This window comes from Arabidopsis lyrata, assembly GCF_000004255.2.
Source record: "Arabidopsis lyrata subsp. lyrata unplaced genomic scaffold ARALYscaffold_3, whole genome shotgun sequence".
Classification (NCBI taxonomy): domain Eukaryota; kingdom Viridiplantae; phylum Streptophyta; class Magnoliopsida; order Brassicales; family Brassicaceae; genus Arabidopsis; species Arabidopsis lyrata.
This window is the reverse complement of record NW_003302553.1, coordinates 14,455,754-14,478,284: the sequence shown is the minus strand read 5'-3', so window position 1 is coordinate 14,478,284 and position 22,531 is coordinate 14,455,754. Positions and strand designations below refer to the sequence as shown.

The 22,531-nt window shown below is 33.3% G+C and overlaps 2 protein-coding genes across 2 annotated transcripts; one reads left to right on the top strand and one right to left on the bottom strand.

Annotated features, from left to right (window-relative positions):
• Nucleotides 1-2,651: 2,651 nt before the first annotated feature.
• Nucleotides 2,652-7,318, bottom strand: LOC9319789. Its single transcript, XM_002883676.2, has 5 exons — nt 7,283-7,318; nt 7,044-7,188; nt 3,836-3,963; nt 3,240-3,391; nt 2,652-3,058 (listed from the first exon to the last, which is right to left on the bottom strand). Exons 1-5 carry the CDS (start codon nt 7,316-7,318, stop codon nt 2,653-2,655), a joined length of 867 nt encoding a protein of 288 aa, XP_002883722.2. The 3' UTR covers nt 2,652.
• A 5,198-nt stretch (nt 7,319-12,516) lies between these two features.
• LOC9321874 (serine/threonine-protein kinase RIPK) lies at nt 12,517-14,851 on the top strand. The gene is made up of 4 exons (XM_002885762.2): nt 12,517-13,153; nt 13,234-13,369; nt 13,486-13,622; nt 13,772-14,851. Exons 1-4 carry the CDS (start codon nt 12,746-12,748, stop codon nt 14,507-14,509), a joined length of 1,419 nt encoding a protein of 472 aa, XP_002885808.1. The 5' UTR covers nt 12,517-12,745; the 3' UTR covers nt 14,510-14,851.
• The last annotated feature ends 7,680 nt before the right edge of the window (nt 14,852-22,531 follow it).

Sequence of the window (22,531 nt, the reverse complement as noted above, 5' to 3'; positions counted from 1 at the left end):
GAAAAATTTACAAGGTATTTTAAAGGTTTTACGGAGTATTTACAAGTGTTTTGTAAGGTTTTACAATGTATTTTAAAAGGTTTTACAAGGTACTTATAAGGTTTTATAAGGTATTTATAACTTATAAAACCTTATAAAAAACTTGTAAAACCTTATAACTTGTAAAACCTTATAAATACGTTGTAAAACCTTTTAAAATACATTGTAAAACCTTATAAATATCCAGTAAAAAACCTTTAAAATACCTTGTAAATTTTTCCCGCCAAAAATTTAACGCCAAAAAAATTGCGGAATCAATTTTTCCGCAAAAAACTTTTTTTGGCGGGAAAAATTCTTACGGGAAAATTTTACAAGGTACTTTAAAGGTTTTACAACTTTTTACAAGTGTTTTGGCGGGAAAAATTGCGGGATTTCTTTTCCCGCCAAAAAATATTTTGTATTTTGTGGACCTAATTTTGTTATATTTTCTTATATATTTGTGATATCTTTTATTAAAAGAAGGGTAATTTAGTCATTTTGTACATAAAAAGGGGTATTTTTAAAAATGGACAGCCAAATGGGGCATTTTTGAAAAGGGGTATTGAAAAAGGGGCATTTTTGTGAGTCTCCCTATTATTTATCATAACCTATTTAAATATTAACATCATTTACATTGATTAATGCAAAATTTTAATTTTTTTTTTTTTCAAATGACACAAATTAACATCAATAATAACAAATGATGAAAATAGTTGCATCACTTTTTTAAATGGACACAAAATATTAGAGTCACCATTTTTTTTTGGGCAAAGAGTCACCATTTATAAATTAAAATATTACCTGAAAATGTGGGAGACTTGAGAATAAATTTTTAAAGAAAAATTATCAAAAAAAAATGTTAAAGTTTGCATTTGTGTATAAAAGAGAAGTTTGTATTTGTTATGAAAGATATTAAAATGTTTGTGTTTGTGTATAAAAAAAATGAAACATGTTTGTGTTTTAACATGTATATGTATTTTGTTAAACAAAAAAAAGGGGAAAAAGCTGTATATGTACTAGTAGTTTTAATTATTTAAAATGCAAAAGCAAGTTTTATTATCCGTTGTATTATTTGTTGCTGCAGTTTTGAAAACCGCTGGATAATGACCAGAAATTTTTTAAAAGGCGGTCCAAGGCTTTAACCGCTGGACAATTCCGCAAATTTTTTTTTTTTTTTTTGAAAAACGCAAATCTGTTCAAAAATGGTGAATGGTGACCAATTGACGGATTTGCTGAAAAAGGTAAAAAAAAACGCCTTTTTTAGTGTTACCATTCACACCCTAAGGGTCCGAATGGTAACAGCGTATTTGGTTATGCGGGAAAAGCAGTTTTATAATGCGGTACAGTTCAACTACGGTATGTGCGGGAAAAATGTATTTGCGGGACAAGTGCGGTTTATACAAAATAAGCGGAACAGAATAATGTTTGATTGGTGAACAATTACTTGCGGTACACAATAATATTTACGAATGGTAAAATAGTAAAAAACATTACGGATTACATATTATAAATAAATATATTGATAATTAATATAATTGTAATTATTGTTGTTTGTGTTAATAAAGAAATATTTTCGTACATTCATGAATCTTAACTATCTAAATTGATTTAAAGCAAAAACTTAGTTTTTTATACATACATATTGCTAAATCAGTTAAAGAGTTCAATTATTACTAATCTAATTTTATTATAAAAAAAAATGAAGAAATATATCTAAGTCTCCTTAAATTATATGGTATTAGGTAACTAAATATACTTTAATAAGTTTTTGTGAAGCTTACTAAATTAGATTATTACTTATACTTTATCTCAAAATTTGTATGAAATAAATTAATTATATTTTTACTTAATTTTATATGCATAAGTTAACTCTTTTGTAAGATAATTTTAAATTAAAAAATAACTTGATTCTTAGAGATAAAGAAAAAAAAATCTGCATTTTTCAAAGCATTTAGAACTATGAATGGATGTATGAAAAAATATGGTGTGCAATACCCATTTTTATAAGCAGAAAGCATTAAAAAAAAATATTATCCAGGGCGTTATTTGATGGACCGCTGGTTATTACCCGTGAAATGATTTTAAACTGTGGTTCATAATTCATTGGGTAATATCACTGCTTCGATTTTCGTATGCGTTTTTACTTTTTATTTTAATCTAAAAACGCAAATGTTGAAAAAAGTTATGAGTGGTGTAATAAAAGTGGTTTTGGGAAAACCACTTTGAATTCCGCACATAGAGGGTTACTATTCACTACCTAATTTGATACCAAAGTTGAAATCTAGCATAGCTTGTCCTCGATTGACGAAAAAACAAAAGATTATATAGTGGTACATGTGGAACCTGGCAAATTTTAGTCTATAACAAGAAAGGTAAACACATGTGGCGTCGACATGTTTTTCCTACTTAAAAAGAATTGTCAAGAGAACCAATGGTTTACCCCCACAAGACTCATAAGCTCTATATATATTTTAAGTATACGTAAAGGATCTGGTGTTTCTCTGGAGAGGATCTACAAGGTATTTTTGAAGATTATGCTCCAATTGAGTTTGTTTTTCAAGACTTTCTCTTTGATAGAAAAAAACGAAGAATAATTATATCTTTTTTTTTTTTTGTCAAAACACTTGCTTTCATTCATCCAAACAAGAACAAGTACAAAGAAAAGGATTTAAGTGATCCAAATTTTAAAGCGGTACAATAGAAGACATTCCCCAATGCCATAAGAAGATAGATAAAGTTCATCGATTTTGAAACCAAGAGAGCTGTGAGGCAAGAGCTTGGGAGCACATTGACACATGTGAGATCATGGTTAATCGAGAGATCATCCTCGAAAGATTCGAAGGACGAAAGAATGGTCACGGTCATGAGACTTTGTGACGTTGATGAAAGAATCGATGCATTGATTCTCGCCGGAGCAAGATGAACTACCCAAAGTAGCGCGACAACAAAGATTCGGAAGACTATGGTGATGTAGTCGATTGAGGATTGCTTTACAACCAAAGCATAAGGTTTAGATCTCTTCGAGAATTCGCAGAATAACCTTTGAAGCATAAGATCCAGGTGATGGGGACATGTGAAGTTAAAGCCATGATTCATAAAGTGATAGGTGTAAAACTGTAACGAAACAGGTGGATCCTCTCTCACATGGATACCTTCCATGGAGATTAAGCATTCCACACAAAGCTTGTCTTAGGTTTGACACATGAAGAAGATAAACATACCATGATAGGGTCCAGGCATTCGAGGAGTTGGCAAAAGGGTGGTGATTGAAGTCGCTATATAGAATTGTCAAGGAATGATTGTTGGCCAAAGAGCTACCAAGGCCATAAGCAAACCGTTGGCCGTTTGAATTCATGGCTAATGTATCATGAGACTTCAAAAATTTGTGAGCAAAAAAAAATTCTAGCAGTGCTTCTGGTCGATATATGAAATTGTGGGAGAGTGGTACTTCGGTATAGAACTTCCAAGACCACTTTCAAGCCTCCGACAATTTAGATTCGGGATCAAAATACCATAGTTCCTTAAGCTTTTAGAATTCACACCCATAGATGAAGATGTTACCGGGATTTGTAGATGTTGAAAGTAAAACCCGAACAATGGAAGTGATTTCTCCAATCGATGGTGTCCTCGGCCATACGCAGTGAGAGAACGACACGACTCTTGTTTAAGGCTCGACAAAGTGAAAAGAGTAGCAGACCTGGGCTTGTTAAACAATGAAGTTGGTTCACATCTCATGGGCTTGGGTCCTCTAAAGCTTGTTGGGCCGAAATTGAATGCAAGGCCCACCAAAGGAAAACCTAGTTTCTCTTTGGCTAACCAAGGTGGTGGTTGAGTTCGGCGGCTGTTCGAGATTTGCGGCAAGGTTTGCGTAGCAGAGACCCTCACCGATGACAGTAAGATCGGCGGTAGCACGCGGTGGCCATGGTCCAAGCTTGAGGCAGAGCACTGAGAGTTTAAAGCCAGAAGAATTTGGGCTATCAGATCCGTCAGTGGAAGTGCGAGCAGAAGGTAAGAGAGGGAGATCGATGGTTTCCACCCTCGTCCTTTGTCGCCAGTTGTTGAGAGCAGGCCCGAAAATAATGGTTTAGATAGGATTCGAGAAAGGCCGCCATGGTATCCGCAAGGACGTTCTTAGTCATGGTATCCGCAAGACCATTGGCTCAGGCTTCGGTACCTACATTTGGACAGACCCATGGATACCAGATACTCCGGCACGCCCACCTAAGGGGTTAGCGGTGGAGAGAGACCCTTTCGCTTGCGTCAATACCTTGATTGAATTTGGATCTAAACAGTGGAAGATGAATTGTCTCCGGGAATTGTTTCCCCCGGAGGAAATTACCCTTATATTAGGGATTAAACCGAGTCGTATTGTCTCGAGTGATGGTTATTGTTGGACAATGACAAAGTCTGGTAATTATACCGTCAAATCTGGATACAAGATCGCGAGACGTATTTCTCGTCCTGTTCGTGACCACCCTTCTCAGGGACCTAGTGTTAAGACACTAAAGGCGCAAGCTTGGAAATTAAAAACTACGCGAAAATTAAAACATTTTGTGTGGCAATGTGTGACTGGATGCTTGGCTTCAAGCCAACGACTATTTTATCGCCATATTGGTAGATATAAAGGATGTTCAAGATGTGGTGCAGAAGAAGAATCAATCAACCACTTGCTCTTTGAATGTCTTCCTGCTAGACAAGTCTGGGCTCTCTCCAACATCCCATCTTCCCCAGCGCTGTTTCCCTCGGCGTTGCTCTACAATAACTTAGATTATCTGTATTGGCGGGTTAAAGAGGCGGGTGCGGATGAAGAGAGCCTTAGAGTATTCCCATGGATTATGTGGTATATTTGGAAGGCGCGCAATCGAAAGATTTTCTAGAATTTGAGCGTACCACCTCAGGAAACGCTAGATCTTGCAACTCAAGAGGAAGGAGCGTGGAGACGAGCAAATCAGAGAGAAGACCCCCAGTCTCAGTTGGTACTTAGTACGCAAGAGTCGTCATCCCTAGAGGACAGACCGGTATGCTTCATTGATGGGTCTTGGCTCGGGACGGAGACTAGAAGTGGACACGGGTGGCTTGTTCTTCAGGGAGGACGACTGCTACACTTAGGCTTAAAAGGCTCGCGTAGAAGTCTTTCTCTCCTTCATGCAGAGCTGAATACTCTCATATGGACGATGAAGTGCTTACTGGCGATCCCAATGACGAGTATCCTCATTCAGACGGATTGTTCCGATCTTTTGGCTATGACCTGTGCTCTGGAAGAGTGGCCTACGTTTTCCACAGAATTGAAGGACTTTACTTATTACAGGGATCGTTTTACTACTTTCAGTCTTAAGCATATCCCTCGTAGTGGTAATACCTCCGCCGATTATCTTGCGAAATGTGCAAGAAATCGCGGGTTCTGTTTTTCTCATGTAAGTTCGACGGTACCTGATTGGCTCTCTCTAGAAGAGAGTCTTATTCCGTGAATTAATATATGGTGTTTGATTGGCAAAAAAAAAAAAAAAAAAAAAAGAGTATGTTGACAACAAGCTAAATATCGCACTCACTATATCTGGAGAAGTCTTGAAAGTAGCTAGTGCCCAAAAGATGGATCTTTTGCATCTACAAGATAAACTATATCAAGCGTCGTTGGAAAATAATTGATTCTTTAGTCGATGAGGCATTGATCTTAGATATGGCTAGCTATTATTGTTGTTGCTAAAGACATCTTCGGGCTCAAAAGAAATTCAATCTTTTTCAATATAGATATGGCAGAAAAGATCCAGACCATATATTTGTCTTTGATCTCACCACCACAAGATTGAAGCCTTGCCATATTGTGTTTCCTCCTCCAATGATTTCTTTGATGTTTGATGGTTCTTCCTGAGTTTTAGTCATTCTTTTCATTAGACTTTACCTGGTGAGTATTTTTATTGTTTCCAAAATTGCCCAAGAATGTTTTACAATAAGCTTTATAATAACAATAATGTAATTCTAAATAACACTATTTTCTAATATTCAATTTATTTCGTAAGATGTTCTTGAGTGGCTTTTTCTATAATTTTAATTTGCTAAAATCTATGTTCTACTTTAATCCAAGGAGTCTTTATTATCTCTACTTTGTTCATATTGATATAATCTTTCACCAAGATGTGTCCAATCTACAAAACGCTCATTCACTGATAGACCTTTTCTATAATCTTTCTTAAAAATTTTACAATAATTTTTTTTTTGCCAAGTCTTTAGAATAAACGAGTCATTCTCTGTTGTAGGCTGGACGTTTGGATATTCGGATTGATTCCATTCGGTTCCGGTATTTTCGGTTCTAGAGTTTAGGATCCATATAGGAATTGGAAAATTTTTGGTTTGGGTTCAGTTTCAGTTCCGGTTCTTTCGGTTCTGAAGTTTAAGATTTTTTCGAGTAATTGTTTTCGGATATTTTGAGGTATTTCAGATATTTTTATGTATTTTCGGATATTTTAGGAATATTTTTGGGTATTTTTGTTTTTTTCCATATATTTTTTGGTAGTTAAGATATTTTTTGTTTATTTAGTCTAAAAATAACTAATATTTTTGACTATATAATTATATTTCGGGTGATCAAAATATTTTGGTTCAGTTCGATTCTGGTGATTTTGTTTCTACAATTTAGGATATGTTTGAATATTTTAAAATTTCGGTTTGGATTTGGTTCGGTTCTTTTTGCTTCGATTCCTGTTTGATCTGCACCTCTTCCGCTCTCTCCAGCGTCGCCCATTCAGCATGAGTCTCACGTTGTGTTTTTTTTTTCAGTTTTCACTAACTTAAATTGATTACTAAAATTGCAAGGTAGATAGATTAGTTCAACGAGTGAGGTTGAGCCTTGAAGCTGCCTTTATTGTTTTGCCTAACATTTATATGTGATTTAAAATTATAATTAGTCTTATTTTTATAAACTAAATTATGTCATAGTCAGAGCTCGACGATAACCGGAACTTATGCCGGACAATACATAATGCAAAGATTTCTTGACCTAAAACTCAAGCCATGGCTCAGAAACTTACTAACACGATGTTTAGCTATAATCCCGAGTCTAATCGTTTCTCTCATTGGTGGTTCTGCTGGAGCCGGAAAGTTAATCATCATTGCCTCGGTGATCTTGTCCTTTGAGCTCCCGTTCGCGCTGGTTCCCCTCTTGAAATGTACAAGCTGCAAAACCAAGATGGGTTCACACGTCAACTCAATTTGGATCACAGCTTTGACTTGGATTATTGGATTACTCATCATGGGAATAAACATATACTATATAGTAACCAGTTTCATCAAGCTGCTTCTCCATAGTCATATGATGCTTGTCGCCGTCATCTTCTGTGGAATTCTTGGGTTCGCAGGTATTGCTATCTATTTAGCGTCCATAGCTTACCTTGTCTTTAGGAAAATAAATAAATAAATAAATTATGTCATAGTCTAATAGTAGTTGTTAACTTTTTACTGTTTCTTCAGTTGCATTTAAATTCCGGTCTAAAGGTGGTGTATAACTTGTAAGAAAATCAAATTTCTTTAAAGATAGTATAAATTTCACAAAAATCTTCTATTTATTCATGAAAATGAGCTAAAATAATAGTACAGATTTTGAACTTTGTTTGCATACAATTGTAAGATTTTTTATTATAATGCAAAAATTCTATTAATTAGTAATTATTTTACAAGGGTTAATTTCGAAGTTGTGATGTTTAAAATATGTATATCCAACATGTCACTTTAAACACTTTAAGCATTTTTCTTTATCGAAGGAATTAAAAGTGTTATAAAACCAAAATAGATGCCTGAAATCCCAAAATACGGATTGCAAGAAAGTCGTTTGATATTTTCTACCCATTAAATTGTTTATTTGACCATTTATAAAAAAGTGAGAGTTTAAAAACCCACAAAAAAGTTGAGAGTTTTATATATATATATATATATATATATATATATATATATATATATATATTTTAAAGAAAAGTGAGGGTTTTTCTACCCATTTTTCTGTTTTATGCACGTGTAAAATTATACTTTTTATCATAAAAAGTTCATGTAAATTAGAGGTAATAGAGGTGATGCATGTTATAAGAAAAATTAAAAGAGAAACATGAAGGGGTCTTTTTCACGGATAAAAAAACTGTAATTAGATATTATCTTCTTTATGTCCTCTTAGATATTATCTTCTTTATGTCCTCTTTGAAATAACCAAAAATAAACACATACATTTGCTAATGTATTTTTCATTTTGGTGTCAATTCATTTTGATGTATGCGTTATCAAATTTATTCATGAACATAATACACACAAATCTGAATTTCGCATCCACATAAATAAATAATATATTTATGCGTTATGTACAAAATAGAAAACCAAAAATTAAATACAGTTTCATTAATAAATAAAAATATTGTAAAATTATGTTGGAGCTGATATTGTGCTACTGCTAGGCAAGTACCAAGACTACTTAATGTGGGTGTCACGACTCTTGCTGTTTTATAGACTATGGATTGCTTCAATCCAGCCCCATTTTATAAATAATGGAATCTTTAAACTTTATCATGTTATTAAACCATGATATGTTGGTTTTCTTTCTAATCCTAAAATGTAGAAGTGTCTTCGCTATAAATATTTGAATTCTGGAAACTTCCTAAGGTCCGGAAGAACATGAAGACTTGGTGCACAAAAAACAAAAGAGTATTACCACTATTTATACATGGAAAACTTGATAATTAGTTTGACCAATTGTTCACTGTACATACGTCCCTATCATCATTTTTTGGACATTTTTACCCTTAAAACTCTCTCTCTTCCTAATGTTTCTCTTTTCTTTCTCTGGTTTTTTTTCACTTACGACATGAAACAAAATAAACAAAAGCTTAATAATTGCAAAATTATAATAAAATCAAATAAAAATTGTAGATAAGTGAATCTAGTTGGAGAAGCAAAATTGAAGAGTTGTGAGGTTGACTTATGTACGTTGGTGGTTTGGATTCGACGATGAAGAAAAATTGCATGTGTCATTCCGATGTTGTCTTTGATGGTATGTTACTCACTTCCTCCATAGTCAATAAATCGATTTGTCTCCTTTGGTGGGATCATTAATAGTAATTTCGATTCAACGAAAATGAAGATCAAGGTGAACTGTTTTCAATTTGAAAAATACAAAATCCAAGACGAGTAGTGATTTCAATATTCGGCAAAATAGTGGTTAATTCTTACTGGTAAAAATAGTTTGTAAGTGGTGGTGTTTCCAATTTCAGGGTAAGACTCGTAACAGCGGCGGGAAAGATATTACTGATGATGGTGATGAAGATGATATGTGGAATATCACGTCAAGAGAAACATCAATGGACACGATAAGTTATAACTTAACGATTAACAAGTATAATATTGTACTATATATGAGTTACCGAACTAAATTAAGAATAAATAAGTATTTTAACAGTTAAAAATATAGGTAACTTGTTATAAAATGATGTATTTAATATCTTAGCACGTTACAAGTATGTGTAGTCCGTTAATATTATTGTTATCACTATCATTATAAATAATCTCTTTTAATAATTTTTATTAAAAATAATAAAAAATTCATAATATTTGATTTTTTATTAATTTGTATGATATTAAATGGTTTAACACGATAAATATACATTTAGCAAATAATATATGAATTTATCGAGATACTATACTAGTTAACATGTTAATCAAATAGTTATTCGAATCTATCGTGATATTATATTAGTTAACATGTTAATCAAATCGTTATCCATACAAATTACAAAATACTGTGTATAATCCGGTGATAAATAGTGTTCCCGAATTCAAATGAATAGTTTTGTGAGGAGGTTGATGAACAGTATCACGTGTACAGTATCTCGTACTGAACCGTGTTTTTGTAGTGGCATATTGTGTAAATTAAACAAAATAAGAAGGATATGTATGGTTTTAATTTCTTTCTCTTTCCTACTTATTTAATTCTCATATTTCTGTTACCAAATCTTACAATATCTACTCCTCTGTGGTTTTACATTTATATGACCCAAAACAAAAACAACTTAATTTGAATATTTGTACAATTAACAATTTCTATAACAACTAACAATTCTTGATATATTGTTTATACAATTGATTTGCTATCCAATTGTATCTCTCCAATCACACCATCAAACAAAAATAAAAGAAAGAAATCTAACAAAGAAAAGAAATTTGGTCGGAAAGAATAAACATATATGATATATCTTATATTAACAAAAGAAAAGGGAATATAAATACATATTTTTGTCTACTTGTCGTTATGATTTGTGAATATATAGTACGGATGAAGACATGAAAATTAAAACAGAAATAATAGCTCTTTTTTTTTGTTATCTAATAAATAGATTAGAAAATTAATGAAAAGTTACAACACCCCACAGTTAACGGAATAGATTTTACTTTAGAAATGAAGTCGATGAATATTTTCGAAGAAGTCCAAAAAAAAAAGTATCTACAGTACCCTGAGCAATAGGGAAGCCAAAAACCAGAAGGGACCAAATCCAAAACTAATACAAAGAGTTCAAACACTAAATTCGAGAATCTACTAAAAACCACCTCGACCGCATCTAAACCATATAAAAAAAAGTTTGATATAGCGGCTAACCGAAAAGGACGAAAAAATCTACAATAACCGAAAACGGTTCTTCCAATAGTAGATAAAGATTATGTCACTGAACAAGAGTTCCAGTTGAACAAAAGGAAAAAAAAAAGAAAAGAACAAGAGTTCCAAAAAACTATACCAGCAAAGAAGAACTAGGCCGAAATCACAACTTTAGATATGATAGATGATTGGATTAAAACAAATTTTGAGTTTAAGTCTTGATCCAAAATATGATGAAGTGGGACCCATTCCGTGAGGCCAAGTAAATGTCAACTTAAACTGAAACAAAGCGAATCTCTCAAAATATTTTATAGTTCAGAGATGAATAAGTCGCCGTCTTCAGACAACGCGTTTGAGATCTTTCTTCACCTTTGTTCTCATTATAATTATTTTTTCTTCTAATTATTGACATCTAAAACGATGTGTTTCTAGAAGATTGACACATTTGTCTATCTATAATAATATATATTGCATTTCTACCAAACTCTCTTATTCATCTTTGTTTTCAAGAGTGTTTGTTGAAATGTAAATTTCTGAGTATTTTTCATTTGTTTTCTTAGTTTTGACCAAACTATTTTGTTGACTATGTTGCTTGGAGAAGAAGGACAAGAGAGGGAGTGTCATATTTTAAGTTGACTCTTTCTAAATAATATTATCGTTCTCAAATTATTTGTAGATAGGCATGACATCAAGATTTTAGTTGTTACCTTATTGTAGAAATGTGAAATATATGTTTAGATTGTTAGTAGTTCATCCTCATGATGAACTAAGACTGCAAAACCTTAAACCATAAAAAGTTCACAAAACCCTAGAAATGTTCTCTCAAAGTCTCTATTTGGAAAATAGTCATTGCCTACTTCGAAAAAGTGAGAAGGAACACTAAATCAAAAGATAGTCTCTTCATTCATATTTTTGAACTATTTCTTTGTTTAAAACGCAAGAAAAATGGAAATAAAGATCTTTTTTTAGTTCTTCTTAATCATGGGTCTTTTGGAGCTTTAGTCCATAATTTTTCTCAATATCTGAAGACAGATTTTAGATACTCCGATTTAAACAATAAGTGAGTAATCTTTTTATCAATAGAGAATTAATCTGGCGTACAAAAAAAAAAAAACAATTTCCTCTTGTACTATCACTAGACTACTGTTTCTTTGGTACAACTGGAAATAGGTTAATAACAGTTTGATAGGAAAGAATAAATTTCAATCACTATCCGTCTATCCCTTTCTAGAATCGAGATAATGCTTTGTACATCTTTTAAATAAAGCTTGAAAACTAAAAGGATATTCCATTATTATTAATATGTGATGTTTCTTTAATTTGATACCATCCAAGATTTTAACAGAATTTAAGATGTATATTTATTTTCTAAAGCAAAAGTATGTTAAATATTTTACCGAAACGGTATCGTGATTATTAACGAAAACTAGTAGTCAAATTTGACCAGGACACACCACCCTATCCAGCTTGTACTAGAAATGACAAAAACAAAATAGAAGCAAATAAACAAAATAGCTTTATTATTGTTTCTATTAAATTTATACTCAAACTCTCAAATATCTAAAATATTCCCAAAAATACTAAACAAAATTTTATTTTATCAGAAACTTTTTTGGCGTCATTGCATCAGAATCACATGTTTATGGTCCATTGACGTAAAAAGATAACACGTTAGAGAAAGAGGGCAAAAGCTGTCATCGTCTACAATTTTGGAAGCACCCACTACTGACTAAAAAAATCAACTCGTTAATAATTTTCTTAGAAACTACTATCAATAAAGAATAAAATAAGCGTGTGTTATAAAAAATTTACAATGTCAAACCGCGGTTAGGACAAATATAAAGCCACCCCAATAGAATGATTTTTTTGTTTTAAATAGTAGCAATAGTAGTAGTAGTAGGTGAATTTGAATTGAAATTAGTAATCTATAAAGTCTTCTTCCTCTCTCTCCCTCCTCGTGACCTTTAGAAACCGAGTTAATATAACCAAAAACTTTATATTATAAAGTCTTCTTCTCATTTTCTTTAAAAAACCATTCCATCTCTCATTCCAAACCAAAAGCAAGAACAAGAAGAAGAAGAAGAAGAAAAGAAACACAAATCAACAATGGCGGTGAAGAAGAAAGTTTCATGGAGATCATTAATCGTTGGATGTTTAGGAGATCCAGAAACCCTAATGGCTTCTTCAAAGAAACCTAAAAGAAAAGATGACGTCATCAAGAAACAGAGCTCTTTTCAAAGACTATCGATTCTTGATATGAGCAATCCAAGTTCCAACACTTTATCAGAAGATCTATCGATTTCTTTGGCCGGATCAGATCTTCATGTGTTTACCTTAGCTGAGCTTAAAGTCATTACACAAAGCTTTTCATCGACAAATTTCCTCGGTGAAGGAGGGTTTGGTCCTGTTCATAAGGGTTTCATCGATGATAAGCTACGTCCTGGTCTTAAAGCTCAGCCTGTTGCTGTTAAATTGCTTGATCTTGAAGGTCTTCAAGGTCACCGTGAATGGCTGGTTAGTGTCTTTTCCCCTAAATATTTATCTTTTTGATTTGATGGGTCTCTCTCTTATAATGAATTTAATCTTTGTTTCAGACGGAAGTTATGTTTTTAGGACAATTGAAGCACAAAAATTTGGTGAAATTGATTGGTTATTGTTGTGAGGAAGAACATAGAACTCTTGTTTATGAGTTCATGCCTCGTGGAAGCTTAGAGAATCAACTATTCAGAAGTAAGTCTCATTCTCTTTCTCTATGTTTTCTTATTCAGACAAAAATTTGTTGGAACTAAATTTATGACAACTTTCCTATGAATTCCTGTCCTAACAGAATTTTTTTAAATTTTCAGGATACTCTGCCTCGCTTCCATGGTCAACAAGAATGAAGATCGCTCATGGAGCTGCAACAGGACTTCAATTCTTACACGAAGCCGAAAATCCCGTTATCTATCGGGATTTCAAAGCCTCGAATATCTTGTTAGATTCGGTAAGCAAAAAACGTATTTGTTTTAATTAATTTTTACTTGTTGACCAAACAAAAAAAAAAAACAGAACAACTATTCCTTCATCACTTATTTTTCAATTTTCAATTCCTAAAGTTCTAACAAAAGCTCTCATCTCAAATCTTGTTTTCAGGATTACACGGCGAAACTTTCTGACTTCGGGTTAGCCAAAGACGGACCAGAAGGAGACGATACTCACGTGTCAACGCGAGTGATGGGCACACAAGGCTACGCGGCTCCTGAATACATCATGACCGGTCATTTAACAGCAAGAAGTGACGTGTACAGCTTCGGAGTCGTGTTGCTCGAGCTTTTGACTGGACGGAGATCAGTAGACAAAAAGAGATCATCGAGGGAACAGAACTTAGTGGACTGGGCTCGTCCAATGCTCAATGACCCACGTAAACTATGTCGAATCATGGACCCGAGACTTGAAGGTCAGTACTCAGAGACAGGAGCAAGAAAAGCAGCAACATTGGCTTACCAATGTTTAAGCCACCGACCCAAGAACCGGCCTTGTATGAGTGCCGTCGTCTCTATACTCAATGATCTTAAAGACTACAATGATATTCCTATGGGGACATTCACTTACACGGTGCCAAACACTCCGGACAAGTCAGTCTCGGACAATAAAGAAGATGAAGGTCGTGTTGGTAATAAGCCACGTAAGAGTAGTAATCATCATCATCAACAACAAAGTAATCATCCCCGGTCGTCACCATCACCAATGGCCAAGTCTCCATCGCCGACGACCAAGTCGCCATCTCCCACGGCCAAGTCGCCGAGGAATTCAAGAGAAAACCACCGGAGAACATTGAGAAATGGAGTGGATTCGCCGTTGAGAAGTGAGGCAGGTGGGGAACGGTACTGAATTTTCTAGTCTCACCTACTCTTAAAATTCTTTTTTTTTTTAATTAAATCTAATGTAAATAATTAATACGTTTGTCCTTTCGTAATGTAAAATATATAATTTTTTTTTGTGAAAAATATTAGATGGTCTTTTCGTTGGGGAGAAAAATTTGAGTTTACTTTTTTTTTAAAGTCTTTTTGTTTTGTTTTGTTCGATCAAATCAAAGCAAGAAGAGCGGTCCAATGTGACATTCTTTTGTTTATGAACAACATTTCGTCGTCTAAAGAAAGACGCGTTATTCACCGCTCGTTTTTGTACTTCGTTTCCTTAAATGGAAAATGCCCGATCTCTCTTTTTAATAAATATTTGGTATTGTATTTTCTTTTAAGATGTATCATATTGGACCAATTATATATGCGTTTTTAATAATCTGGCTAAATGTTTTTCGAAAATTTACGGCTATTAAGATATCTTTGTGTATCGTAACACCAGTTATAAAATGAAACATTGATATATGATTGAATTCTTTCTATGCATGATTTAGTTCAAGTGGTGGAAACTCTTTACAAGTATCATAGAAATCGAATAAAGACTTAACGAAAAAAAAATCAATGGAAGTTCTTGCTTTATTCGTATTCAAAGTTTTGTGTCTTCTCACAACCTAGTGGATCAGTCTCATAAAGTATATGTAAATCACGTCTAATAATATAATGGAGATTTATAAGGTGGATATTAATTATTCTACAAGTTTTGCATCACATTTGAATTATTTGTAGATCACGACTAATCATCTGCCGTGGACGTGAAAGCACCCCAACACATTTATAGCATCAAGCTAAGTGGCATGGATATTGCAGTTTCACGACAAAAAAAAAAAAAGAAAGAAAGATAATTACATTATTTTTATCGACGATTTCCAATCACTCTAGTTTTCACAATTTAGCATGCATATACAATTTTAGAAATTTCTAGAGTGTTAATTACGTATATCTAATATTATTGATGATTATGGTTAATTTAAGTCTTTTGGGAATTGCATCTACGGTAGTTGTATATTATCGAGATTTGTCTAAGGTTTTATTTTAGGGGTACAATTTGCGAGAATTCTCAAAGAACAAAAGAACAAGTGGTAACCAAAGATGGTGTTCTTGATATGATTGATGAATAAAGTAACTTTGATTGTACAGAGGATTAGATCGTAAAAGAAAAGTGTTTTTGCTTAAAAGCTTTGTGTAGTCTAAAATCTAGGGCGATTTTGCTTGCCTTTTCTGTGAGAGCCTTGAGTCTCTTTATATAGGGATGATAAATCGCCTCTCCAGCGATATTCTCGGAAGATTTCCATTTATCTTGAAGTCGGCGTAGAATATCGCGGATTAGGATACTTTCCTTATTCTTCGGAGTCTTTTGGAAGATTTCCTGATTCGAGTTGATCCTACGAGATTCTTCTTTATCATTTCCGAACATTTCGAAAATGATCCTTCTTCGTCGGAAATGATCCTTTGCTTGGAAATGGTACTTCGGAGGTGAATATTCTACTAAGTCCTTGCCTCGGATGATTGACAACTTCATCTCAGGTAGCTCGGAGGGCGACGTCGTGACACACAGCCCGAGCCGAGGCGTCTTTGAGATGATTGTGCTCGGGTACCCGGAGATGATGGGCTCGGGTACCCGAGCTATCTGACAGATCTTACCCCGAAGCAATCCTGAGCGTTCCCGAGGTGATCCCGGTATCCTCCGAGGCGATTGCGATGCTTTCCCGATGTGATTGCCAAACGGCCCCGAGGTGATTGGCACGTTGTACCGAGGTGCGCTCTAAAGTATTCAAATTCTGGCTCGGTACTAAGGGATGAAATCCGACCCCAACAATCACTTTGAATCATTTGGATACAGCTTGCGCATTTAGTTTCTTATAATAGTTTTATATCTAGATTAGGCGTGCATGTTTATATATTTATAAATGGGCAGACAAAAATATCTGAGACCATATTGATCTTCATTGTTTGTAAGAGTCAATTTGACAGATAAGCTAACGATTGTATAAAGTCTCTGAACTTTCTACCAGTTACCTACTAATCTCCCACTATCCCCATTTGCTAATTTAAAATTACTATCATTTTATGCGAAGTCTTAGTAATACAACTATTTATTGGAATAAAATTGACCGTAAAATTTATGTTTATAACCATTACTTGAATTGTAAACCTGATGAATACTAATATGTTATTTCTTGTATTAGGGGCCAATACTGGAATAGAATATATTAATATATTAGTATTTAAATATATAAAATTTTGATATATTATTTAAAAATTTATGAAGATATTAATTATATTCTAAACTTTCTAGTTTCTAGTATTATTTCCAGGTTATTAGAACTTATTGTATTTTAATTAGCTTAAGAATATAAATAAAAACTGAGTGGTCAAATTTTTTTTCGAGTTCTCAAAACTTTCTTAGGATATTGGATGGATGCCAAAACATAATTCATATATAGTTAAAATAAATTATATATATTGATTATGGTATAAATAACATAGTAGTTTTTTTTTTTTTTTTTTTTTTTTTTTTGTTAAAGAATAACATAACATAGTAGTTGGCAGGCCTTTTGTTTAATGGGTTTGTCTAGATGATACCATATACTCTATCCGGGCTCATATCCAAAGTTCTGCAATTTGTAATGGTGTGATATATTGAAAATGTATGTTTACAATATTGTTTATCTAAAACATAATCTATGAAGAAACTTTAGAGTTTTTGTATTCGAGTTAGTTTCAAAGCAAGTGTTCAATTTAGCAAGCTGAAGTTTACATCGAAAATGGTTCATATAATCGAGATTGTCAAAATTGGGTGCATTTAGTTCAAAGAGAGGTGGTCCAACAATTGGGTATGTAACAGTGCAAGCAAAAAATAACACTCGAAACAAAAGTTATTGGGAATATAAATTAGAACACAACAATGATTTGACAAGACTGAACATCAAAGGACCGTCGAATCTTCTTGTCATCTCAATTCTTTGTTTGAGCAACACATCGTTGTTCTTGGGCATGAAACCCTTTCTCGAAAAAAACACATTATTCTTGAAATGGAACTTTTCCACCGTATTGTAGCCCTAATATGCGATGATAATTAGACCAATTAAAGATTACAAATATGCTTTATATAACTTCCTCGTACTTAAACAATAAGGTCATGTAAGAATATACTTTTTTTTTTTTTGATAACTGCAAAATTTGGATCAAAACTTCCTAATCTCTCGAGGCCGATAGTCAGGCTATACGCCATTTCCTTTGAAAGTGCTCCTTTTCCCAAGTAGACTCTAATCCATGACCTCTTTATTAGTGTTTTTATTCTTTTTTTTACAAACGAGAAACTGAAGCCAATTGTTTGTTCGTTATATTTACGAAGCTAAGATCAATATAGAATTCGAAATATGATATACGATATTATATTTAGCGGCATATGTAAATATATGTTTACGTTTCTTTTCTAAAACATAATCCATGAAAAAAATCTTTATTTTGCCGCTAAAGGGAATCAATATTGAATGTTTGTTTAATAGTGTATGCTATGTCGTAAATATATGTTTACATTATTTTTCTAAATCATAATCATGAAACACATAAAATGTTTTTTGTACGAGTTGATATCAAAAGTAAGTGTACAAATTAGCAAGCTGAAGTTTGAAAATAAAATAAAAAGTATTGGAAAATATTTATATGGTGTTCCAAGAAATAAGCCCAAAATTTCACAGTATGAATCACTTTTTTTATCAAAAGCTTAATCGTCCTAAACATGTGTGTTAATGTAATAATAATAAAAAAGTGTGTTTATGTCGTGTCCATGGAAAGTACACATTAAAAAGGAAAAATATATTCTCTATACTTTGATTCTTTAGTCTTGTTTCTTTTGTATTTGATATCTCACTTTTATTAAATAAAAGCAAACGAATTATTTTTATTTTCTAAGTGCATAAAGAGATAAGTAAGTGGATTGTTATATTTGTAATCTATTGCGTGAGACACGGAGTAGTGATGGTTGGAGCATATATGAGATCAAAGTGCAACACTAAGGTCACAATCATTGAATTTGACACTCTCTAGTCTGTCTTCCAATCTCTCTATCAATTTCTTCTTAATTTTTTATAAAGTCAGGATGCCACTGAAAATATACTTCTTCATCTTATATATTGGATTTTGGTGCAGAGTGAGATGTTAAAACCTATATTGGCTTTGATTGTGAACCATGATGTGGTATATGACATATCGCTTTGACAATTACTAATAATAAAGACGTTACTAAAAGCGTTATCAAAAGCGTTATTCTCAGCTATTTTGTACATTTTTATGTACTACTTCTTACAGTTTTTTTACTATTCCGTAAAGGTTGACCGTTTCAGCTACGGCTAAATTTTGTGTACAGCTTTAGGTTACCAATCAGATCCATTATAAACATATGCATTACTAGTTTCCGGGAAAAAAGCACTTTTCGACACCTATGATTTTTAAAATGCATTTTAATACTAATTTGTATCCAAACGCCAAAAAATTTACATTACATATTCCAATTCCCAAATTTGTGTGTACCCTAGAATCATCCTTAATATATATTGGTCAACCGTTACGAATGCTAACTCAACTGACACGTGTAGGTCGAAATAAAATTTTTGTTTCGTAAAACAACGTCGTTTTAAAAAAAATTTTGAATAAGAAAATTATATTGAGGAATTTTGTAAAAATACTTTAAATTATTGTTGATTTCAGAAAAATACACCATTTTAATATTTTTTTGAAATCTACTCTTTTCCATGTATTCATTTACTAAGATATTCTCATTAAAAATTAATAACTACTAATTTATCCAACACTTAAAATGAAAATACCAAAACATTTGATAATAAAAATATTAAGTCAATAACATATCTTTATCTCAAACAATAATAATACTAGTTTATTTGCAATTTTTAGTTTATTAAAGATGTAAAATTTCCATTAAGGATAAAAATGTCTTGTCATATAAAAAGTTAGTTTTGTAAAAAAATCCAAACAAATATTAGTTAATTTTTTTATATATAAATGCATTTTATAAAGAATCCTAATTATATATGTAAGGCTTAATACCATAGTTTAAAATAAATAAATAAAAATCTTCATTTCTGGTCAACAAATATATTTAGGTTAAATACAGGCGATCTTTGATCCAGAAGATATCACGCTAATAAGTGCCTTACCTGTGGGTGCGCCAACTAAGGAAGATACTCTGGGTTGGTATTTTACAAAATCAGGAAAATATACTGTTAAATCGGGATATCATACTTCACGGATAGAATAGTTGGAAATCAATGTAGCCTATATGGGCCCAAACATCACACTGTTAAAAGCACATTCGTGGCAAGTGCAGTGCCTTCCAAAGATAAGACATTGTTGTGGTAAATTTTGACGGGCTGTGTATCGGTTACGGAAAATTTGCGGAAAAGAAGAATTGACTGTGATAGAGGATGTGCCAGATGTGGCATACCAGAGGAAACAATTAATCATACACTTCTTCCAATGCCACCCGGCACAGCAGATTTGGGCGCTTTCACAGATTCCTACAGATTTTGGGAATTTCCCCATGGAATCTATTTTTGCAAATCTAGATCACTTATTCTGAAGAATACCTGCAGAATTCGATTCTTCAGCTTTTCCATGGATTATCTGGTATATTTGGAAATCAAGAAATGAGAAAATATTTGAAAATATAGATAATGATCCAATAGAGGTATTATGGTTAGCGGAAAAAGAGGCACAATTGTGGCATTCAACTCAATTAGAGATTACTAATGAAAATCAGAGTTTTGCTGAAGTGCCTCACTTGATTCGAACTATTCGGGATACCGGTGCTTTGTGGACGGATCATGGAAAGAAAGCGACAAGTTCTCTGGGACAGGATGGTATTGTACATCACTAAATGGAGAACCGCCAACAATGGGAGCAGCCAACCTCCGTAGAAGTCTATCTCCATTACATGCAGAAGTCGAGGCCCTTCTTTGGACAATGAAGTGTATGATTGGTGCAGATAATCAAGAGGTAACGTTCTTTACAGACTGTTCTGACCTTGTGAAGATGTTGTCTTCCCCAACCGAATGACCAGCTTTTTCAGTGTATTTGGAGGAATTTCAGAGCGACAAGGAAAAATTCTCAAGTTTTTATTTATCTTTAATTTTTCGTAGTGCTAATTTAAAAATAGATAATCTGGCACGACAATTTCGAACAGAACCTCTCCATATCACATATGTAAACACCATTCCTCAGGAATAACTCTTTTGAGCTTCAATTAATTTCGGATGACAAATTTAGGTTAAAAAGATTTATAAATTGAAACCCGGTCAAAAAAATCCAAATCCAGATCTGAATTAATTTTTTGGATTGAAACCCAGATCAGGTCTAAAATCTCATAATATGTTTTGCTCATCTATCATGTTACTTCATTATGTTTGGGCAAAACAAAAGCCTCAAAATGAATTAATCGACAAGATCGTGCGTTGGACCTACCTAGCTACAATTGAACCATACTTAATGGTTTTAAACAAAAAAAATATTATTTGAAGTTTATATTCACCCCTTTATTTCAGTTAATCAGAATCTACCACCTAATAATAAGGAAAGAATTTTGTTTAATTATAAAATCTAATTTATCACTAAAACGAAATTATGTATCAGTTTGGGTTTATTAGAAAGGGTTAGGGTTTAGATTTTATGATTAAACGAGATTAAATGTCGGTTTGGGTTTAGAAACGAATTTAGATTTTACAATTAAACGAGGTTAAATATCGGTTTGGATTAAGTAAATATGATTAGGGTTTAGGTTTTTTACGATTAAATGTCAGTTTGGGTTTACAAAAGAGAATTAAGGTTTAGATTTTATAGTTAGACGAGATTATATATCAGTTTGGGTTTATAAAATATTGGTTAGGAATTAGATTTAATAATTAAATGAGTTTAATTTGTTTCTTATGTGGTAAATTCTGATTGGTTAAAATAAAAAGGAGTGAATAAAAGGATTCACCCCTAGAGGTGAACCGAAGCATTGGTCTTTAAACAAATATTTTGCTTCACTAGTACTCCTCAACTCCCACACATTGAGATCCTATAAACATTCTTATCTCTCTTTAGAAACCCGTTGATTGTTTTTAATATTAACATGCAATAAGGCAATACAAATTCCAAGGATTTGTGCCAAATAATTTCGTCACATTTATAGAAAATGTTTCCAACGAAATAAGAACTGCTAATTTTGTCGTTTCTAATATATCATGAAATTACGACAAAATCAAATGTCATCACGTAGAGGATTTTTCCGCGTGAATTCGACGCGGAATTTTTTTTTTCTCTACCAGTTACCAACCGCAACAAACCCTAAAAAATCCAATCTTTCTCTTTTGTTCACACAATCTTCGCCGGTGATTAGAGAAGGATCCCCTCCTTTTTGATTTGGCCGATTTGAACTTCGAGCACGGTAACTGTGGGAGAATTTGATGCATTTAACGTTTCTTCATTCAACCTCTCCAACACGAGTCCTCTGCTTGAGAAAACTTTGGTGGTGGCGGCAAGAAGAGTTTCCTTTTCCCGGCAGTCGGAGATTCAAGGCGGCGGTTCTAGTCCTTGCAAAGTTTAGGCTTGTCTCCCATCCTTGGGTTTCACGGCTGGGTGGTGGTTTCTTCTCTTTGTATAACTACGACATGGTGACAGTAGCGCGAAGAGGAAAGGCTCTTCTCGTCTACTAAAGGTGGTGGAGCTCCGTGATGTGTTGTGTTTTTGACGGTTTTGAGTCTTTATTTAGTCCGCGTTTTGAGTCATTTGTCGTGTCGTAGTCTGTCTTTTGCATCTTTTCGGTTGCATTTTGAGTCTTTTGCAGGTTTTAGGTGATTAAGCGGGACGCGGATGTTTTTGGACATTATCGGGCTCATTCGGACCAGAAACGATCGCGGGAATTGAAAACCGGAGTCAGCACACTGGGGATCGATCGATCCGGTCTTTTTCCATCAAGAATTCATATTCAGCCAAC